This window comes from Xenopus laevis, chromosome 6S (assembly GCF_017654675.1).
Source record: "Xenopus laevis strain J_2021 chromosome 6S, Xenopus_laevis_v10.1, whole genome shotgun sequence".
Lineage (NCBI taxonomy): Eukaryota > Metazoa > Chordata > Amphibia > Anura > Pipidae > Xenopus > Xenopus laevis.
Window position 1 is genome coordinate 116061071 of NC_054382.1, and position 22209 is coordinate 116083279.

The 22209-nt window shown below is 38.7% G+C and overlaps 1 protein-coding gene across 3 annotated transcripts in view; it reads right to left on the reverse strand.

The window, feature by feature from the left end:
- Positions 1–459: 459 nt before the first annotated feature.
- The window catches only part of sdc2.S (syndecan 2 S homeolog), a 79118-nt gene continuing 57368 nt past the window's right edge, over positions 460–22209 (reverse strand). For 2 of the 3 annotated variants that reach the window (XM_041567087.1, XM_041567088.1), the window contains 4 exons: positions 7812–7908; positions 5736–5875; positions 4617–4728; positions 460–2779 (listed from right to left, as the gene is read on the reverse strand). In XM_041567087.1, the coding sequence (XP_041423021.1) occupies positions 2616–2779; positions 4617–4728; positions 5736–5875; positions 7812–7908 (513 nt within the window). In that variant the 3' untranslated portion in view covers positions 460–2615. 3 annotated transcript variants of the gene reach the window in all.

Below are 22209 nucleotides of genomic sequence, written 5' to 3' on the forward strand. Positions count from 1 at the left end.
GATAAATGGAGTCTGTGGGAGACAGCCTTTCCGTAAATCCTGGATAATAGGTTTCCAGATAATGGATCCCATACCTGTATTGCCAAAAATGAACATTAAACACTGCTCGGGGACAACAGAAATCAATTCTATGCGATCATATACCAACGAGGGGCATTATATATTTAGGTGCATTACAAAGCCACACAATGCAGCCACAAACAAACTGCAAAAGAAGATTTAGGATTATGCCTTAGAATCCCTTAGCACAATGGGAAACCTAAAAATTTCTTTTGCATTCATTACATTCTAGGGCAGAGATTGAGACTATAATGCAGACTTTTCTTTGCACGCACCCCATCAACCTTTGATTTGAAATCCTGTATTTTGTTGATAAAAGCATGCGCATAATAAGAAAATAATGCTCCGTTTCTCGGTAGAGGAAAGCGCAAGAAATAATGACACCGAAAATAGCCGTCATTAGGCCACATGATTTTATTCAGTAGTGTTTATGTTCCCAAATTACATTTTTAGGTCTATTGATGTAAGACTACAAAATTACCATTAGATTTTTCTGTGCTTATAAAATAACCAACATTTTTTTTTATTTTATTTTTTTTGTCATACACTCTGTAACACAGTCTGTAACAATTTACATGGAATCGTAGGCACTTCAAAGGCTTGAAAAAAAGACTCTTACAACTTAAAATGTGTGTTGAGAAATGACAAAAATTGCTGTGGAAACTCCCAAGTCGTACCTTCAAAATGTAAAAGGAGTTGAGTACAGTGGCCACGGACATATGCAACTTTGCCAGAATACTGTTATAGTCTTTGGACTTGGTTCAACCTTCATCCTCTGTCCAATATCACATAGCAAATACGGCCAGAACATACTACGCAATGCTCGGCTTGCCCTCTCCAACGCTACTGGTATTAAAGGATGCATTCGCTCCCTAAATAACGTGGTCTTAAAAGCAGTGGGGTTATCGGCTCTCTAAAAACTGTAGTGTACCTGGTTTGATATGTCTCTAAGGCAGTGATCCCCAACCAGTAGATCAAGAACAACATGTTGCTCTCCAACCCCTTGGATGTTGCTCCCAGTGGCCTCAAACCAGGTGCTTATTTTTGAATTCCAGGCTTGGAGGCAAGTTTTGGTTGCATATGAAACAGGTGCACTGCCAAACAGAGTCTCATTGGAGGTTGACAATCCATACAGGGACTGCTAAATGGCCATTATTTGGCACAACAGGAACATGTTTCATGCTAGTTTTGCTCTCCAACTCCTTTTACTTCTGAATGTTGCTCACGGGTTCTAAAGGTTGGGGATCCCTGTTCTAAGGCATAGCACGTAGGTGCCAAATAAACCAACTGCTACGTTTTGTTTGTCACTGGTACTACACTCTTAAATGAGCTCTCTGTTGCACAATGCACGGCGGAGTCTTTACAGCTCCAAAAAGCAGGACTCGGGATTTTCAGTTCCTTATCTCAAAGTAAGACTAAACCTTCAAAATATAGAATATAGTGGGATGGACTAAGCCGATGGAAAAACATAAAAGGAACAAAACGAATATAAGCGGTATCAATAAAACAATAACATCCACGGGCAGAGATATCTATCGGATGGCAAGGACTAGTTCTTTCAGGCAGTGAAATGGCAAATACAAACAGAGAATGCAGCTTCAATTAAGAGGAGCTGACATAGGCTGAGGCCACATGGGTGACTTTGTCGCTGCAATTTTTAAGTACCGAAGAAGCAGCAGTTTAATGCGATGTAAAAATGAAAGAATTAGATTTCTTCCGAATACCAATATTCCCATTGGATATAATCATATTTTAACAGCAGACAACAAATATCTGACGGCCTCATGTCTGGCTTATATCACGGAATCCAAACAACGTAAATGTTGCGGCAAATACAAACACCCATGTGGCTTTAACCGAACAGCTTTGCGGGGGGAGGGGATATTCCGATTTTACACACTCATCGTGTTAAATTTGCCCAATGAACACTGAGAAAACAAAGAAAACAGAACAATCGTGTAAAATGAATATCGTTACAGGTTTTATACAAATCTCGGAGGTTAATGTTTACATAGGAAAGAAAAAAAAAAAAACATTTACACTTATATATACTGTATATCTGAATTACCCTAAGACAATTGCACGTGACAACTACAAAAGGCATTTTTTGTTTGGAAACAGATAAATTAATGAAATAAAACTAAAAATTTGAATGATCTGAGACATGCTAAAAATATTAAACAACCTTTCATTGACCCGAAGCTTGACGCGACCATTTCATTGTTGTTTAATGCATAAAGGTTGGCGACTTTTTTTTTTTGGCGAATACCAATGGTCTTAGAAAATAATACTCTGCTGCGGTTATTCGCTCAACAATGAAAATGCGAAGAATTGACTTTACATTTATTTTTATTTTCTTTTTTTTTTAAAGGAATAAATGAAAAGTTTTTTGTTTGTTTATTTTTAAATATAATGGGATTTTTTTATCATAAAGTTACCGTAAAGGTTTTTTTTTTTTTTTAATGAAAAAAAAAAATCTTCATTATTCTATGCAAAAGCTTTACTTAAAAGAAAAGTTCAGTGATCTCGTAAAAAGAGACACTAAAGTAGCAGTTTTACGCGTAAAACTCTTTAGTTGGTGCCTTTTGGTAGACGGCGCTGGATGGTTTGCGTTCGCCAAGGTCATAGCTGCCTTCATCCTTCTTTCTCATGCGATAAACCAACAGGAGGATTAAGAATACAGCAAACAGGAAGCCAATGCCACCGCCAGCAATGACAGCTGAAAAACAAGACAGAACGGGTTTCATGAAGAATGGGACACGGAGCATCTCATTGTCTTTAACTTACTTGACTGCTTCTGGGCACAAACGATTTATCCTCTCTTCTAACCTGTTGGATCTTGCATGCTTATATAATGAGAATATTAACTAATGCGTCTGCAATGGATGTTGCTGTCGCAAATGGATTTGAGTTGGGTCTCTGTGGCCTTCTATAAAGATACTTCTGACAGGTTTCCTTAAAGGAGAACTAAACCCTAAAAGTGAATATGGCTAAAAATGCCTTATTTTATATAATGAACTTATTGCACCTGCCTAAAGTTTCAATAGCAGCAACGATCCAGGACTTCAAACTTGTCACAGGGGGTCACCATCTTGGAAAGTGTCTGTAACACTCACATGCTCAGTGGGCTCTGAGCAGCTGTTGAGAAGCTAAGCTTAGGGGTCGTCACAAATTACAAATTACAAAATACAGCATTTCTAGCTTTATTCTATTTTAGACTTTACATGCCCTTTAATTACTAATCAACCTTATATTGTGACATTTCTATTCTATGTGTACTGTATATTGTGAGTGGGTCCCTAAGCTCAGTAAGTGACAGCAGCACAGAGCATGTGCAGTGAATCAGCAGAAAAGAAGATGGTGAGCTACTGGGGCATCTTTGGAGACACAGATCTTTACTGCTAAAGGGCTGTGGTTGCCTTGGGCTGGTACAGTAGCCCAAAACATAATGTACAACATTTCTAGCTACTTCTTTAGTTAAGCTTTAGTTCTCCTTTAATTATTCCTACAAAACTACATACCCTCCTGCCAGTGATGATTTGCAGTGGCATCTGGAATAAACCCTTATTTTCTAGTAGCCTATAAATTTCATAAGATGACCTTAAGGACAATTCAATATTAACCACTTGGTAATTAGGGTTGACACTACATCAAACACTGGGGTTTCTATATAGAGCTAAGAGGACCTAAAAGAATATAAAACTGCATTAGAAATAAGAACTTTCCCATTTCTCCCCCTCGTCCTCTAAACTCTTTTACACAAACAAGTCCAATGCAGAGACTGAATGTTATTGGTTGAAGTGCTGAAGGAACAAAACCAGGTTTCACAGTCTATCTGCCCAACCACCCCATTTCTTCATGAAGAGTTGCATGGACAGTGGACAGTAGGCACCGCAAGAGAGAGTCCACAGGGCTATCCTGATAAGCACCCAAACCTTCCTCAGAAGACTGTCATTCATTTTAATGGAAATGGCCTTTTACCACCATTGATAGGGATTTAAACCAGAAAATGTTGGTTTCCATCAAAACTAATGGCAGGCTCCTCAATGGGGTTAGGATGCTTTCCCACCAGTAAAGAATGCCATGAGCCTTATAGTTGTGTGTGTTCCATTCAAGTGCAGGTCATTTCAGTGTGTTATTTGTTTTCTTTATGTTTGTTTTTCATTTTGAAGGATTGGACACGGAATGACAACTCGTGCAAAGCAAATATGGTTAAAGAGTCCCACAGGAGTGCCACTATATTGTGTGACCCACAATGATGACTGAGAATGAGACATACGGTATCAGCTTGATTGATACCCACATGTGTACACTAAACAGTTAAACGTTGCACCTTTTATTATATGAAGGCCTATGTGTCTACAGTAAAAACCATTGGGATGAATGTTCTGGTGGCAACGTTCCAACAGCAACAAATACTTTATTAATTACATTTTATTATTCTTATTAATGGGTTAAGTGTGCAAATTCCCCTAATTGACTACCAGTCAGAATATGCATAATAGATGAAGCAAATAAAGATTATATACATAATATTGTCAATCTTGTGCACTTACCTGCAAGTACTTCTGTTCTGTGGAACAGATTCTCTGTATGTGTTGCAGTCTGGATGATATTCTTGTTTTCGTGGACAAGAACTGTGTTAGTTGACTCTACTTCACCAGGCTCCTGAATGGGAGAGGCAATGTTTACACACTGGAAAGTTCACCTTACATTCAGTATCATATGGACAGTAGCAGTCTCAAACAACTTAACATTGAGCTTTATGTTTCGACTTTTCTTAGTAGTTAAAGGGATTCTGTCATGATTTTTATGATATAGGTTTTATTTCTAAATTACACGGTTTAAACTGCAAACAATTCACTCTACCATGTAAAAGTTCATTCCTGAACCAGCAAGTGTATTTTTTTAGTTGTAATATTGGTGTGTAGGTGCATCTCAGGTCATTTTGCCTGGTCATGTGCTTTCAGAAAGAGCCAGCACTTTAGGATGGAACTGCTTTCTGGCAGGCTGTTGTTTCTCCTACTCAATGTAACTGAATATGTCTCAATGGGACCTGGATTTTACTACGGAGTGCTGTTCTGATATCTACCAGGCAGCTGTTATCTTGTGTTAGGGAGCTGTTATCTGGTTACCTTCCCATTGTTCTGTTGTTAGGCTGCTGGGGGGGGGAAGGGAGGGGGGTGATATCACTCCAACTTGCAGTACAGCAGTAAAGAGTGATTGAAGTTTATCAGAGCACAAGCCACATGACTGGGGGCAGCTGGGAAACTGACAATAGGTCTAGCCCCATGTCAGATTTCAAAATTAAATATAAAAAAATCTGTTTGCTCTTTTGAGAAATGGATTTCAGTGCAGAATTCTGCTGGAACATCACTATTAACTGATGTGTTTGAAAAAAATTTGTTTTCCCATGATAGTATCCCTTTAGTGAGCTTGTATAAATTATAGTGCACTTTGGGTACCCTATCAATTTTAGAATGTCAGAATGATGGATTAGCGATCTTAACCAAAATGTTAGAAATGAACAACTGAGGGAGGCAAATTAAAGAGTTTAATTTACTCTTTTGGGAAAGATTTGAGGGAAGTATTTAAAGATGGCCAGCCATTACAAAAAATTATACATGCTGCAATGTGCAACGTTTCTGCAAATAAGGCAATAGAATTACCCGTACCTTGGTTTCAGGTGCCATTTTTGTTTGTGTTTTCAGCGTTGTAGTGTCAACATATGGCATTTCACTTGAAGGGCTGCTTATAAGTGTCTGGACAGTTGTTAATACTACATTGTCTTCATCGTCATCATGTGCTGGGATGCCTGTGGAATAAATGGGACCATTGAGACTGCTTTTTGTACATATTTCCCATAATCCCCTTAGTCCATTGACAGGTTTTCAGTGCCTGCCTTCTGGAAAGGATCTAACAAAAACTGGAGCTGCAATTCCTCTCTCAGCTGTATCGCTCCAGGTGGTGTAACTGTAGCTAACTGTAGATGATCGTGTGTCTTGCAATGAAACAGGAGAGGAAAAAGAAGGGTTTAAAAGACTGAAGTGCCGCATAAAACGTCTTCTTTAAATCAGGAATGTTTGGGTATTGGTTGGATTTAATAATTCTTGCCAGGCCCCATTGGGTCCCAAAAACCAACCCAATTTTCATTCTGTAACCATTGTTTGTTAAAATTATTACAAGACTCCTGTTTGTTAGAAATCAACATACGTGCCGTGTAACTTGTTGGTGCTATATTCAGTAAATAAATGATTATTGTACAGAGTGTGACTATATCTGGGCTTGACCATATTTATTCCAAACCCTTTCAAGGGCAAACATAAAATCCAATTGTTACTTTGTTTAATGAAAAAGAAACCTATCTTCAATATACTTTAATTAAAAAATATATACCATTTTTATAAGAAACCTGTCTGTATGCAGTGAAATTCTCCCTTCATTTACTGCTGTAGATAGGAATTGTCAGATGGTCCCTAACTGCTGAGCAGGGAAACAATCATACTTATGAACAGCAGGGGGTGTCCCCGCCTTACTTCCCAGCCATGCAGAACTCAAGCAGCTTTGTTTATGACGATCCCTAAGCAGCCCAGACCACACTGAGCATGTGCACAGTCTTAGTCTTGCAAAGATGTTAAACAAAGTTACAAGATGGTGACCCCCTGTAGCCAACTTTGAAAGCATAAATTATTTGTTTGATTAGGCTTGTGGTGCAGTAAGTTCATGTTTATATTTAGTATACAAAATACAGCATTTCTAGCCTTATTCTATTTTAGACTTTACATGCACTTTAAGGGGAACATCACCCAAAAACAAATGTTTTGCATAATGAAAGAAAATGTAATTTTAAAGGAGAAGGAAAACCACTAAAGCAGTTAATTGCCAATAGATTAGCCACAATAGTGCAAGCTATAACACTATATTTATTCTGCAGAATGCTTTACCATAACAGAGTAAACAGCTCTAGAAACTCTTCTGTTTGTTTAGGATAGCAGCTGTCATATTATGAGGGGAGGAGAGAGGGGGGAAATGGAGAGGGAGAGAGGAGCAAACTGAGCATGCTCAAGCCCAAGCCCAGGAGGTTTATGTTGAAAACTGGAAGTCTTATACAGAAGCCCATGTGTACACAATAAAAGGAATTCTTTTGACAAGGGACTCAAAAGAAAACACATTACTTTGAGGGTTTACCGGTGTGTTTATATAGACCTTTCTGATAAAGCTTACTTAATTTTAGCCTTTCCTTCTCCTTTAAAGTCATGTGACTTTAGAGCACAGTCCAACTGAAAGTGTTATTTTTTCTTCTAGATCAAGCAGTTTTTCAACCTAACTTACTATGTTATGTGTATAAGTAATATTTTTTTACCAAGGACACAATAATCATCTGAATCCAAAAATTACGAATCCAGCACATCCCTAGCTTGCTCTCATAGACAAAAACACTCTGGAAGGTTGACTAGCTGTATGATAGAATTCACACTGGAATATGTGTGCACGGGACAGAGAGATTAATTGTGAGCTTCTCGAGTGCACAAACTATTGTGAATGACTTTCTCTGTAACTGTACGCACTTGTAAACAGAGTAACCATTGTGGTTTTTTTATGAATGACCCCAAATATCCCTCAGGCTACAACAATACAAATTATTAGTTCTCATTAGACAAAAGCGGTCTAACAGACTGAATACACAGATGGGCAGAAAGTAGTAAATCCAGCAGGAATGAAATAAAAAAGCTAATGAAATAAAGATTTACCAGAGCCAGATCCAGAAGAGTAATCATCATCATCAACTGGGTAGTTTCCCGATGATTCTGTGCTGTCGATATATAGGTCTCTGTCAGCTTGGGCCCACTGTAAAGAAAGTTTGGGACATTTTACTCAATACGCTAAAGGCTTCCTTTTCAGTATATTAGCAAAACAGAACCACATTAAGAACTTTACTTAAAAATAGCTCTTGAACCCGACCACATTGTGCAATGTTTAGTGCATGGAGGCAGGTCTCCATTAGGTAAAGAGTGGCTTGGTTACTAAGTTTATAACAATTAGTGTATTGAAAAGTAGGTGCTTGCGATAGAGGCGTGGTTGCTTATTTAATCTTTTGCACACCATAGTGAATTAATTCTGGGTTGTCCAACAGTTTGGCCAGACTGGAAGCCCTCCAAGCCTTTGGCAGGAGCTACAGTTACCAATCGTGCTGATGTTTCATAAAGCTATGGCAGAGGTCAACAACCTTTTTTTTACCCGTGAGCCACATTCAATTGTAAAAAGAGTTTACAATTTGGGGTGCCAAATAAGGGCTGTGAATAGCTATTTGGTAGCCCCTATGTGGACTGGCAGCCTACAGGAGACTCTGTTTGGCAATACAAAAACACGGGAAGTGAAAGTTAAACGGAGCTCACCCCTTCCTTGTAGCGTGTTGGCCGCAGCTCTCGCGATACTCCTGCAACTCCAAGCCGGCATCTGTAAGGCAATTCCTGTGTATCGCTGTTCAGCGCTGGCCCATCCACATCAGAATACGCTACACTTGTACTTTGAAAAGTATATATATATGCTTATTGCTTATATATACTGTCAGTGAATAAAGATATTAGAAACACAGGGCATTGGTTTAATATTAATATGCATATTACAATTTATAAAATGGTTTTATTCACTAAAGGTATTATATAAATATATGTATTTTCTATTTTTTATAATAATTATTTTTTATAAATACCTATATATAATTATATATACACAAAGTACAAGTGTAGCGTATTCTGATGTGGATGGGCCAGCGCTGAACAGCGATACACAGGAATTGTCTGTTTGGCAATACACCTGGTTTTTATGCAACCAAAACTTGCCTCCATGCCTGGAATTCAAAAATAATCACCTGCTTGGCCAATAGGAGCAACATCCAACAAGTTGGAGAGCAATATGTTGCTCACGAGCCAATGCTTCGAGATCACAGAGTTATGGTGATATTGGCATGGAAGTCTGGGTGACAGATATAAATGCACACCAGGGCTGATTGTTGTCAAAAGCATACAACGTCTTGTGGAAGGAAAGCCATGAAGACTTGCAGAATATATGCCATGACTAGGGTTGCCACATTTTCAGAAAAATATATATATTTATCTTTTTTCCCTATTAATAACATTGGGATAAACCATAATTTTTACCGGCCAGTCGGGCAAAATACTGGTCCGGTGGCAACCCTAGCCACGACACATTGCTAGGGGCGAAATGGGGGACCACCCCTGCTGCATCGGAATGCTGCGATGTGTGTGTGCGCACATATGCGCAATGTTTTTGCGGCGCCTACCCGCCAAAGGGAGGTCGCGGCACAAAGAAGCCTAGGGGCAAATTCACTAAGAATCGAAGTTGTGCCAGGCGCAACTTCGCCAGGCGTAGTTTCGCCAGCGCTTCGCAAATTCACTAAAATCCGAAGTTGCGCTCAGGGGTAGCGTAAGGTTGCGAAGTTGCGCTAGCGTTGTTTCGCTATGTAAAGCGAAGTTAGGCTAGCGAAGGTTAATTTGCATACGGCGCCAAATTCAAATTTCAATGGAGGATTACGTATCAGCACTACAAATGCCAAGAAAACCTTCAAATCATCAAATAAAAATTTTATTTTGCCCACCCATCATGTAGAACACACGCCAGCGTTTTTTGGGACTTAGAAAAAATTTTGACTTTTTTTTAAACAATCCCTATCTACTCTATTGCGCTTCGCCAGGTCTGAGGTGGCGAAGGAAGTCTAACGTAAAAGGTAGCGTTCAGTACACTGCGCAAGTTAGTGAATTTGCGTAGTTACGTCGCTAGCGAAAATTCGCCTGGCGTAAGGGTGCGAAGTAACACTAGCGAAACTACGCCAGCGTTCGTTAGTGAATTTGCGCAGTAACGAAAATGCCAAACGCTAGCGAATTAACGCTAGCGTTCGGCGCTTCGGCGCTTAGTGAATTTGCCCCCTAGGATCTCGGTGAGGTCTGACCCATCGGGGTCCTTCTGGGTTTTTCCCCAGTTTACCGCTAGTCCAGTCTGACCCTGCACATTGCAGTTATTCTGCCAGCTTGTCTGTTTACTTTTGAATATTCCTATTTTGGAAGAGATTCCTGCTGATGTATTTGATTGCAAACCTATTATTAATTAGACATAAACACAAAAAGGTAGACAATATAGAAACCAGAATACAGAGGGTGTACCGTTACATAAGTGGATTGGACTTTCACCAGCATGCACAAATTTCCCCATATTGTAATCAAGAACGTTCAAAGACACATCCTAAAAAAACACAACTTAAACCAACACGTTGCACGCATTCGCTGCCGAGATTACACTAGCATCGAAAGGTGTTCTGCCAGCCAAGTAAATACAATATATATTCATACATAAAACAAAGGATGCTCTCTCCGCTCGGTATGCAAAAGAATCGCACCTGCGTAAGCGAATACAAATAGACGACAAAGAAGAAAAAGACAAAACAAGTTGAAACCATTAACCGCGTATAGAACAATGCATCTGTTTTGCTCATAGTGATGCAATCAAGTAGGGAAAAAAAACCCACACAGGCTCAATGACTGTTTTGAAGAGTCTAAATGACTCAGAGAAAGTCATGATTTTATCTCTGATCTATCCCCTATCTATGGCATTTGATCTCAGCTGAGTCTGAGAAATCCATTCCAAGGAAAGCTCGGACAAATAGATTTTCACAGAATTTTCCTATCAATGCCAATCGAATCACAGACAAGGGCAAAAGAAAAACTGAAACAGGATGACCATTTCCCCACGTGTGGGAGTTCCACTGCTGTGAGAACATTTTTCAAAATACATTTTGGGGATTGTTTTACCACTATAAGAAAAAATGAGATGGTAGACCAAAGACTCATAAGCCAATGGGAGGGTGAATTTCTCTACATCCCACCAACAACCACACTTTAAAATGATTAATTACGTAACTGCCTATAATGAAGGTATGATTAATTGTATAAAGAAAACATAAACCAAAACTTTAAATACTGTGTGGATTTCAATTAGATACAGGAATGCTTTTTTTCCCCAAACGCAATTATAATTCGATTAGCAGGATTCTGGAATACAAACTGGCCTCTAGGTGTCACTGTGCTTGTGTGGCCACATGAGTATAAATAACAGCAAATCACACAAATATATATTACATTCTGTTTAACGTCCCTATATTTCCAACTGACACTATCAGAAATGATTACTACTCCTTTTATTTATTTTGAATAATTTCTATTTTTATTTCTTTTGAAACGACTCAGTACTGTTTACATTCTATCACCCTATATATGTATTTACTTTTATGTTTTAATATAAAAATACATTTGTAAAGAATAGCCAACAATAAGGGGCAGCTTTATTAAGGGTCGAAGTGAAAATTTGAATTCGAATATTTGATTTTTTTCATGGTCAAAACTGTCAAATTTGACTAGGGAATTATCCAAACTCGATTAGAGTTTTTAAAAATTAAAGGATTTCGAATTCAACGATTCGCCACCTAAAAAGCTGGCGAATTACTGTATAAGTCAATAGGAGAGGTGCAGGGATGAATTTTTGAGTTGTTTGTAGCCTTCCTGACATTTGGAGAAATAACTCGAATCAAGTTTGATCAAATTCGATTTTGATTGGTTCTTGAGTTGGTAAAATTAGTCAGAGTTTAAAATATTTGATTGTTAACCCCCACCCAGTCGAATTTCAAGTATATTTGAATTTACTTGAAAAACAAAATCTGTAATTTATGATACAGAAATATTTTATTGTATATTTAATATTTCTTTAAACACAAGCATAACTACAACAGCACATTCAAATCTGCTCCAAAAAGCAAGCACTTCCAAGAGGCACTTATCAAAGGTGGAATTTTGAATTCATGTGAGTTTTTTTAAACTTAATTTTTTTAAATTTATTATAAAAATCTAAAAAAATTTTAAACTCTGGTGAATTAAATCGACTTGAAAACTCAAATCGATTAGATTTTTACAGACTCGATTCGATGTCAAGAAGGCTACAAACAACTCCAAATTGATCCCTGGACGTCTCCCATTGACTTAAACAGCAATTCAGCAGTTTTTAGGTGGCGAATAGTTAAATTTGAGTTCTTAAAAGGACTGAGTATGATAAATCTTGAAAATCTTATTCGAATTTTTTGAAAAACTTGAAGCGAATTTAAATAACTCCCTAGTCGATTGTGACAGTTTTGACCATAAAAAAAAAAACACGAAAATTCAAATTTGCAATTCGACCCTTGTTAAATCCGCCCCCAAATGTCATCATATAACTGATCTGTGACATAATGGGGCAAATTCACTTACATTCGTAGTTGTGCCAGGCGCAACTTCGCCGCGCTTCGCCAGGCGTAGTTTCGCCAGCGCTCCACAAATTCACTAAAATCCGAAGTTGCGCACAGGGGAAGCGTAAGGTTGCGAAGTTGCGCTAGCGTTGATTAGCTAAGTGAAGCGAAGTTACGTTAGCGAAGGCTAATTTGCATACGGTGCCAAATTCAAATTTCAATGGAGGAATACGTATCAGCACTACAAATGGCTAGAAAACCTTCAAAACATCAAATAAAAATTTTATTTTGCCCTACACATGTGCCCACTGTATAGGTAAGTTGCCATGAGTTAGCAAATGTAGGGGGGGAAGGAGGGGAGCCCCAAAAAATTTTTCGATCTTTTTCAGCCTATCACCCATAATGTAGAAAACACGCCAGCGTTTTTTGGGACTTAGAAAAAATTTTGACTTTTTTTGAAGCAATCCCTATCTACTCTATTGCGCTTCGCCAGGTCTGAGGTGGCGAAGGAAGTCTAGCGTAAAAGGTAGCGTTCAGTACACTGCGCAAGTTAGTGAATTTGCATAGTTACGGGTTAAGGGTGCGAAGTAACACTAGAGAATCTACGCCAGCGTTCGTTAGTGAATTTGCGCAGTAACGAAAATGCCAAACTCTAGCGAAGTAACGCTAGCGTTCGGCGCTTCGGCGCTTAGTGAATTTGCCCCATAGACTGGTACCTGTGGCTCAAATGACAATGGCACAATTATTTATCCACACAATATATAACACAAATGCCATAAAATGACTGACTGTCACTATACGCTATAAAAGAACTACAATTCGTTCAAGAGAAGGCCATGTATATGCCGCAGAGACCTGACGAGAGATTCATTTATTATGGTCGGCTTCATTTTGCAGCGTGGGGATGGTACAAACTCTAAACATTCTCATTTGTGAGACAGACATTGTATGGATGGAGCTAATATGTATTGGCAGGGTCCACCAGAGGGAATCAATGCCACAAGTAGCGCTAACTGGAGGGAAGCATGTACAAAGGGGTGGGGGATACTGGTCATCACATAAATTCTCGGCCTGTCGGGTTTAAAGACATCGACTGTCTTCTTCACTTGTAAAATTATCCACATGAGTATGTATTTATTCCAGCAGCGTTACTATCTGAAAAGAACCATCATTTTATTCAGTGACAATGACTAACTATTGTGTAGGGCTCCCAGTCAGTTCCTAGTCATGGTTTGGTCTTGGCATTTATTAGATATCCATTTAAAATAATAGCGGTGTCAAAATTCCGTCATAAAATGCTATTTGGGGTATTACATTCATTGTGGTGAATTTTAAATACAACTATTTTGTCTTTGAGAAACTAATTCAGACTTTGTGACAGGAGCCGACAGCCCCAGTGGAGCCCAAATGAGCAATAAATCTATTTTGGGCCCCTTTGTGATGCATACCTCCCAACATTTTGGAAGTAAAAAGAGGGACAAAAAAATTTTTCCCGCACGTAGCGCAGCAATTTTTTTGGCCACACCCCTTTCTGTGGCCACACCCCCTAATTACCATGTTTGTTTTACAAAATTTGCCAGGTTATGAAAGTTTGAAAATATTTCTCCTTATCTAAACTGTGTTTTTGTGTCTCAAAATTGTTAAAAGTATCTTATTTGCACCTGTTAGCTGTTCTGGGCTCTCTGCTAAAAGCCAATTAAGTGAGAAACTTTGTTTCTTTTTCTGGCTGTTCAGTGCAGAGAAAAGAGGGACTTTCCAGTACAAATGAGGGACTGCGGGTTGAGCTGTCAAAAGAGGGACTGTCCCTCCGAAAAAGGGACAGTTGGGAGGTATGGTGATGTGACACTATTTGTTACGCAGGCTGTATGGGTTACTACTGGTGTAAACCGTGTGAATTTATTGGAATAATAATATAATGGTATTTTCCCCCACAATTCCCCCCGAGCTTATAAAAGTCAAAAATGGCTTTTTAATAGGGAAGTGTCGACAGCGGTTGTTTCAGCTGGTTTCATGGAAAGTTAAGCCTGGTTCTTGTGACCATTTACACTCTAAAGGAGCCATACACGGGCAGATAAAGCTGTCGATATCGGTCCTTTAGACCAATTTGGCAATTTATCTGCCCGTGTATGGGGGCTTCCGATGGGTCTTCTTGATCGATATCTGGCCACGATATCGATCGGGAAGGTTTTATTTTTCCGGCGATCGACCCATCGAAAACCATTGCTTCTCGTCGTAATCCGATCGTTCGGCCCTGCCGTTGGTGGCCATATCGGGGAAAGATCTGCTCATTTGGCGATGTCGCCAGACGAGTGGATCTCTATGGGGCAGATTTATCAAGGGTCGAAGTGAATTTGAGGGAATTTTCGAAGTAAAAAAATTTGAAATTTCAAAGTAATTTTTTAAATACTCCGACCATCGAATAGGATACTACTGACTTTGATTCGAAGTAAAATCGTTCGAATATTCGACCATTCGATAATTGAAGTACTGTCTCTTTAAAATAACTTTGACTTCAATACTTCGCCAAATTAAACCTGCCGAAGTGCTATGTTAGCCTATGGGGACCTTCTAGAGCAGTTTTCTACGGTTTTTGAAGAAAAATTGTTAGATCGATGGATGAATTCCGTTCGAATTCGTTCGATTCGAAGGATTTCATTGTTCGATCGAACGATTTTACTTCAACCGCAAATGGCCAAATTTGATGTAAAAAAACTTCGACTTCGATATTTGAAGTCGAAGTATTCCAATTCGATGGTCGAATTTCAAAGCTTTTTCTACTTCGAAATTCGACCCTTGATAAATCTGCCCCTTAGTGTATGGTGAGATTTAGGGCAGAGACACACGAAGATTCGGCGAGATTTAGTCGCCCGGCGATAGATTACCTCTTCTTGGGACAACTAATCTCTCCTGAAAGCCTTCCCACTGGCTAGAATTGAAATGGCCGTCGAAATGGCACTCGGAGCACTTCATTTTCTGAAGTCGCACAAACTTTCCTTGAAAGGCTTAATGGAAAACTGAAAAGCTTAACCTACTTTGCCCTAAATGGATCTCTATATTAGCTTTTAATAATTTGATGCCTTGCTCAGCATCTTGTCTGTTGAGTTGCATCTGTTTGTATTTGGTTTTCTTCAAAAAACAGATTTATATTGTAGAGATCAGTAACTTAATATTTCCTGAATAAGTCTTTGTTTCCATTACTTGAATAGACCCATACTTACTAGTCCTAAAATCAACTTCTACAGTATATGGACACATCCATAAATTAATTTTAACTTTAGTGGCTTAGAGCCCCTGTGCCCTATAAGGAGATATCATCCACACATAAATTATCCATATGGGATCTGTTATCCAGAAACACATTATCCACAAAGCTCCGAATTAAGGAATGGGTGTCTCTCATAGACTCCATTTTATACAAATAATCCAAATTTTAAATAATTATATTCTTTTTCTCTGTAATAATAAAACAGTAGCTTGTACTTGATCCCAACTAAGATATAATTAATCCTTATTGAAAGCAAAACCAGCCTATTGGGTTTATTTAATGTTTACACGATCTTCTTGTAGACCTATGGTATGAAGATGCAAATTACAGAAAGATCCGTTATCCGGAAGACCCCAGGTCCCAAGCATGCTGGATAACAGGTTCCAATACGTGTAAATTTAGCCCCTGACCCTAACCTACTAGAGCTGACAATCTAACCCTTAGTTACCATGAATTTAAATAAAAATGCCTCCAGATATCCAGCCGAAAAAATAAGAGCCTGCAGATTAAGCGTTTTGGGTGTTTGTGCTACTTTGTGTTCACTGCATAAAATGATGAGGCTGAATGGCAAACAAGGTGAATTAGAACACTTCCATTTTTTGTTGCATTCCCTGCTCAGTGCAGATATAAATTATCCCCTTACCTCTCCCCAGGAGCCTCAGAATAGGGCAGTGATTTATTGCTAGTGGGATGGCTTCAGCACTGAACTGCCATCATGATTAACACCCAACTTATTCAATTACAACGCAGAAATGTTCCTTTCTTGTACCATTTTTCAGATACATTTGCAATCGATCAGGCTTCAAAGATCAGTGCAGCTAAACAGGAGGAGAGAGAGCGTTCACAGCATCCATGGTCATCAGAGAGCCATGCTAGCCAACAGCAATTCCTCATTGACAGACTGAGCTAAATCAAATGCCAACATGCCAACAAATTAACCTGTAATAAATATGTATACCAAAATACATATATATCTATATATATATATATATATATATATATATATATATATATATATATATATATCTATATATATATATATATATATCTATATATATATATATATATATATATATATATATATATATATATATATTTATTTATTTATTTATTTTTTTATATGTTCCAAAGGTGTTAGATTGAAGAAGAAGATTAAAGAGATTCTGTCATAATTTTTATGGTGTCGTTTTTATTTCTAAATTACACTGTTTACACTGCAAATAATTCACTCTACAATATACAATTTCATTCCTGAACCAACAAGTATATTATTTTTTTACTAGACATTAAGCCCGTTAAATTAACGGGCGCTAGAGGTCCGTGGGGTACATGCGCAGTAGCGCAATCCCACAGACACAGGGACTATATAGGATTTCTAATATTGCTGTGTAGGTGCATCTCAGGTCATTTTGCCTGGTCATGTGCTTTCAGAAAGAGCCAGCACTTTAGGATGGAACTGCTTACTGGCAGGCTGTTGTTTCTCCTACTCAATGTATCTGAATGTGTCGCAGTGGGACCTGGATTTCACTATTGAGTGTTGTTCTTAGATCTACTAGGCAGCTGTTATCTTGTGTTAAGGAGCTGCTATCTGGTTACCTTCCCATTGTTCTGCTGATGGCCTGCTCGGGGGGGGGGGGGTGAAATCACTCCAAATTGCAGTACAGCAGTAAAGAGTGACTGAAGTTTATCAGAGGAAGTCAGCCGGGGACTGGGGGCAGCCGGGAAACTAACAATATGTCTAGCGCCATGTCATATTTAAATATAAAAAAAATCTGTTTTCTTTTTTGAGAAATTAATTTTAGTGTAGAATTCTGCTGGAGCAGCACTATTAACTGCACTATTAACTGCACTATTAACTGATGTGTTTTGAAAATAAAAAAAATTTTTTTTTCCATGACAGTATCCCTTTAAGCTGTGGATGATACTGCTGCCATATATAGTCAGTAAAAAATGAAAGGGGTAAACATTCAATTCAAAAAGATATGGCTGCAAGTCATACATAAGGTCAATGGTGAACTACACTTCACTTCCACTAGTTGCTCCCCATTCTGCAGGATACTTAACATGCACCCCTGCAAAGTCAAATAGCACCTTACCACAATAAGCCATGCATCTGCACATGTATAAAGTCTTTGATGATGGTGGGGGGGGGGGGATATTTTTTCAGATGTGTCTACAACCATGAGATGGATCTTATTTGCCACGTGAGTAGGTATTTAAATAATGCTACGCTTATTCGTGGCTTTGGACTAAAGGTGGGCCAGTTTTGGGTGCAAAGGGTTATCAGGTTGAGTTCCACCAAATTAAGAGGCAAACTACAAAGGGTGCTGGGTGTAGCAGATGGCTTTTGATAGGAAAGCTCAATCTTGCTGCACAAAAGGGAACACAGCAAGTTGGTTCCACAGGCTAATAAACTGTATGTAATAATGCAAAAGTAACAGCAAGTGGAACAATTCAGGCAGGGGGGCATGTCTGCACTTTTCAATAGATGTTGCTACTAAATATCTCTGTATTCTCCATCCTACACCCTAGGCCGAGGGCATGTTAGCAAAGCTGCTGGGGCAACCTGAAGCATGCAAGATAATAAATGGCTCACCCAGCAGCCTTAGGCACACAACCCAGTCCCTGGTGATTATCCCAAATCCCTCCAGTGGTCACATTTAAGGGCAACCCCATGGAAACCTATTAGATAGTCCTGAAGCCAGCACAGAAGAATGATGTGTTTAATACAGATTGTTCCTTTTAAAACCTTACAAAAGCTGCTGTAATCAATCGTACTGTGTTCTCTACAAGAGTCTCCGACTCCCAAAGCTCTGCAAATTTCAGGAAAAATAACCTCTGTGGTAAAAGGGTGAAATCAATTTGCCGGATTTTGTTAAGGCAGGTGAGGGATCTGAACAGCACCTGATTTCTAATCTGCTCAGAAAAATAGACGACTTGTCTATTTCTTACGTCTGGAAAATGAAGCCCATTGAATGATTACAAAAGAGGAGAAGAAAATGGAATTCGTCTGGAGATTTGGAGAGTGAACCAACGTGGGTTTCAGATACTATAACAGCGAAATTATCCAATCCCTTACAATAAATAATTTTCTTTATGTGCTCACTGCTAGAGAGGAATCCATCTACTCATCAAAAATCACCAAATGTGCTTCCCTTGTTAACATGTTAAGCATTTCCAACTACAGTGTAATAGTTTGAAGATACCACGGTTTCTCTCTTCCGTAGTTGTGAATAGGGCTTAAATTATTATGTTTTGTACCAGAAGTACATATGTTAGATCTATAATAGCCCAGCAACATGGTGGGGCTTACAGACATTTCTCCACTGATGAGAAATACGATGACGCAAATAATACTGTGTGCTTGCCATGAGCCTAAAAACCAACAGCAAAGGGGATAACTGCAAAAGAATCTGGGATAATTGCAAATTAGCACTATATGGCAGCTCTCTAAGAATATAAAGAAATTTTGCAGTTATATAAGGCTTCCAGGGCTAAATAAAGTATGTCATTATGTTTTTATGTAACATTTGTAGAAATGCTATACAAATAAGGTGTATTGCCCATTAATAAAAACACTATGTCTAGTATAAAACATATACTAAAGATGCCAGATATTTATCTAAACTGCCTTTCCATATACCTAACCAGTTCCACCCAATGAAATTCTAAGAGAAGTTTTTTTTTTGTGTCAAGGCTGATGGGAGAACTCTTGCATCTAGACATATTGCAGCTGGCTGAAACCCATGGCTATTGCTGAAATCATGGTGTCCTTTAGAAACAGATTCTGAGAAATCCCTTAACCCTAATACTAGTTACTATCAGTAGCAGAGAAATAAATGCAACAGTCACTAGTATAAAGGTAAGGCTATAACCGTATCAATCATAGTTCAGGCATTGTAACTTTAGTAGTGTTTAACTGAACTGATATAGCTTAATTCTTTGTCAAGAAGAATTTACCTGGTGGCAAGCATGGGTGTCTCTATGAGTAAGCCCAATATACAAAAATCACCATGCAACAAAAATAACTGAATGCCTCCATGCATAGTTTAAAATGGGCAGCTAGGGTTTCCACCTTCCTATATATTTATTTATCTTTGTCCTATATTAATAACATTGGGATCAACCATAACCCTAGGGTTACCAGCCATGTGGCAACCCTAGGGTCAACCCCCGCCCCAAAAGCCTGCCGCATTTCACACTTACACAGAAAACTTAATTCTGTGTAAGTGGGGGTCAACCCCCGCCCCAAATCCTGCCGCATTTCACACTTACACAGAACACTTAATTATAAGTCCAATTAGCCTTGGAGTAAGTGTCCGGTGCAGGCATGAAATGAAATCAAATTCTAAACTGGAGAAGGCATTTTCAACTAGCCATGTTACAACCTATCAAAGCTAGAATATCTCTTCTCAATTTTCTCTTTTGTCTCTTTAATTTTGAAAAATTGGAGATTGATTTACATTATATTGAAAACACCAAACCTTACCATTAAAACCCAAATCCCTCACTACAAAAAGGAAATTAAAACAGAAGTTCACTTTGTTTCACCAAGGATGAAACTCAGACATATGGTCTTATCAGTCAGAATAATGTGTGTAAATATTTATTTGGGATTTTTTTTAGTTGATGTCAGAACATATCACTTTGACAGTAGTACATGAATAAGTTCTGATGCATCCATGTACTTTTAATTCAAAGTCCTTTTATTGATAAGGAAAGCCTCTACCAAGTGATGGAGTCTTGGACCCTCAACTTACACTTCAAGTATGGCATCACCAAGGCCTGTATGGCACAATAGGCCCACAACAAGACATAATGTCTCCTAGCCTGTAAAGAAAATCTATACCAGGGGAAGTAGTCTCCCTGTATCAAGGGAGGTTTCTGTGAGGTTTTTCACCACATCCCCTGAACCAAGGCCATATAACCCATATAAATCCAGATAAGTGGAGTACTCTGCTATTTAATCCTTCTGGAAACTTGGAGGGCACCGTGGCCTTTTAAGATTAAAATCATTCCATACTCCATGACATGACTCTAGGGCAGAGAAAAGCTATACAAAGCTCCCCTCCTTTGCATATACACAAATATGTAGATAACAGCTCAGCATTAAGCATATAATCAAATATGGTATATATTCTGCATGGTATTTATGTCTACCGTTGAGTCAGAAAGTCTTTTTATTTAATGGCCTTTCCCCACAGGACACAATGATTTAATGTCACCATTATCAAGAAAAAACAGAATATCTCTTTGCTCTATATGCTCAACCAACCCAGCACACTCATTCTATCTGAAATAAACAGCATGTGTCTGCTAGAGTTCTGTGTGTGGTCTTTGCAGTCGCCTGGGAATAAACGCCTTTGTGAACCTCCATCACGTTTGTTTTGCTTATGTGCAATTTAGAAAAATGACTTTAGAACTACCTTTTTATTCCTCCCACCCGCTGAGGTACATTCCACGGAGAGCTGTGCGACCCTGACATCAGTTTATTTACGAAATGCCAAGATATTCCCCAGCACAAAGCCATGAGTAAACATCTAACATGTCTACTTAGGATATGGCGACGCGAGACAAAATCGGTCATTAACTTAAAGGCAAATTATTCACACATTTTTCACACAACCTCTTTAGCTTTTAAACAGGCTTTGAATTATTTTTCTTCTTTAATTGCTGTGCCCTTTTTTTTAGCAATGCATTTGAATATCTTTTATCTCTCCTAAAGAGTAATTTAACTCTCAAATCGGACAGATTTAAGCTGCCAATTCGTTTCCTTTAGACCGAGATCTGGCACTAGCAGACGTAGATCTTTCCTGAGACCATTGGTTTGTGTTCAATACAGACATGTAGAGTCGAATCGTCAGATATACAGGTAGAAACAATAGAATTCTACCTGTATTAGACCATTCAGCACTAACAATGGCCAAAGTTCGGGTGCCTACAATGGCGCCTGATCAAAATTTTCCAGCCAGCCCAATCGACGAGCTGAACGATATCCAAGTCTTCTGCTGATTTTGGTCGGGTTGTCTCCCGCTATAGACGCACAGAATATCGTACTAAACAAAGTTATTATTGGTGCGTCTATAACCACCTTAAGATTTGTCCCGTCCAGAATGATTTGGCAGCTTATCTGTCCTTCTATAGGACCCTACCCAACTGGTATCTGGCCAAAAATCAGCCAGATGTCAATCTGGTAGGTTTAATTTTTTTTAGATCCAACGGCCAGCATAGGGGCAATTATGTCCTGATTGTTGGTCCCAGGCCAAGTTATCAATTTTGTGAGTATTGTGAGGTCACAAAACCTTATGATAAATGGCCTCACTCATCCAGATAGGGATCAGGTGATATGTGGCCATCCATGGCAATGTGATCAGCCATGAAGTTTTTCAGTTTGGTGCAATGACACAAAATAGGCCATGTGGTCTGAACAGCAGATATTGTTCAAAGAAGCCAGTTTATATTGTTCAGTTGTACAAATCTGTGCATATTAAGATACTTTGTGTGTCTCCTAATAAATTCTTTATTTATCATATCTCCACAGACAATAGACTTATCTCCATATAAGAAGTCAATGTAAAGCCAAGGAATCATTCCA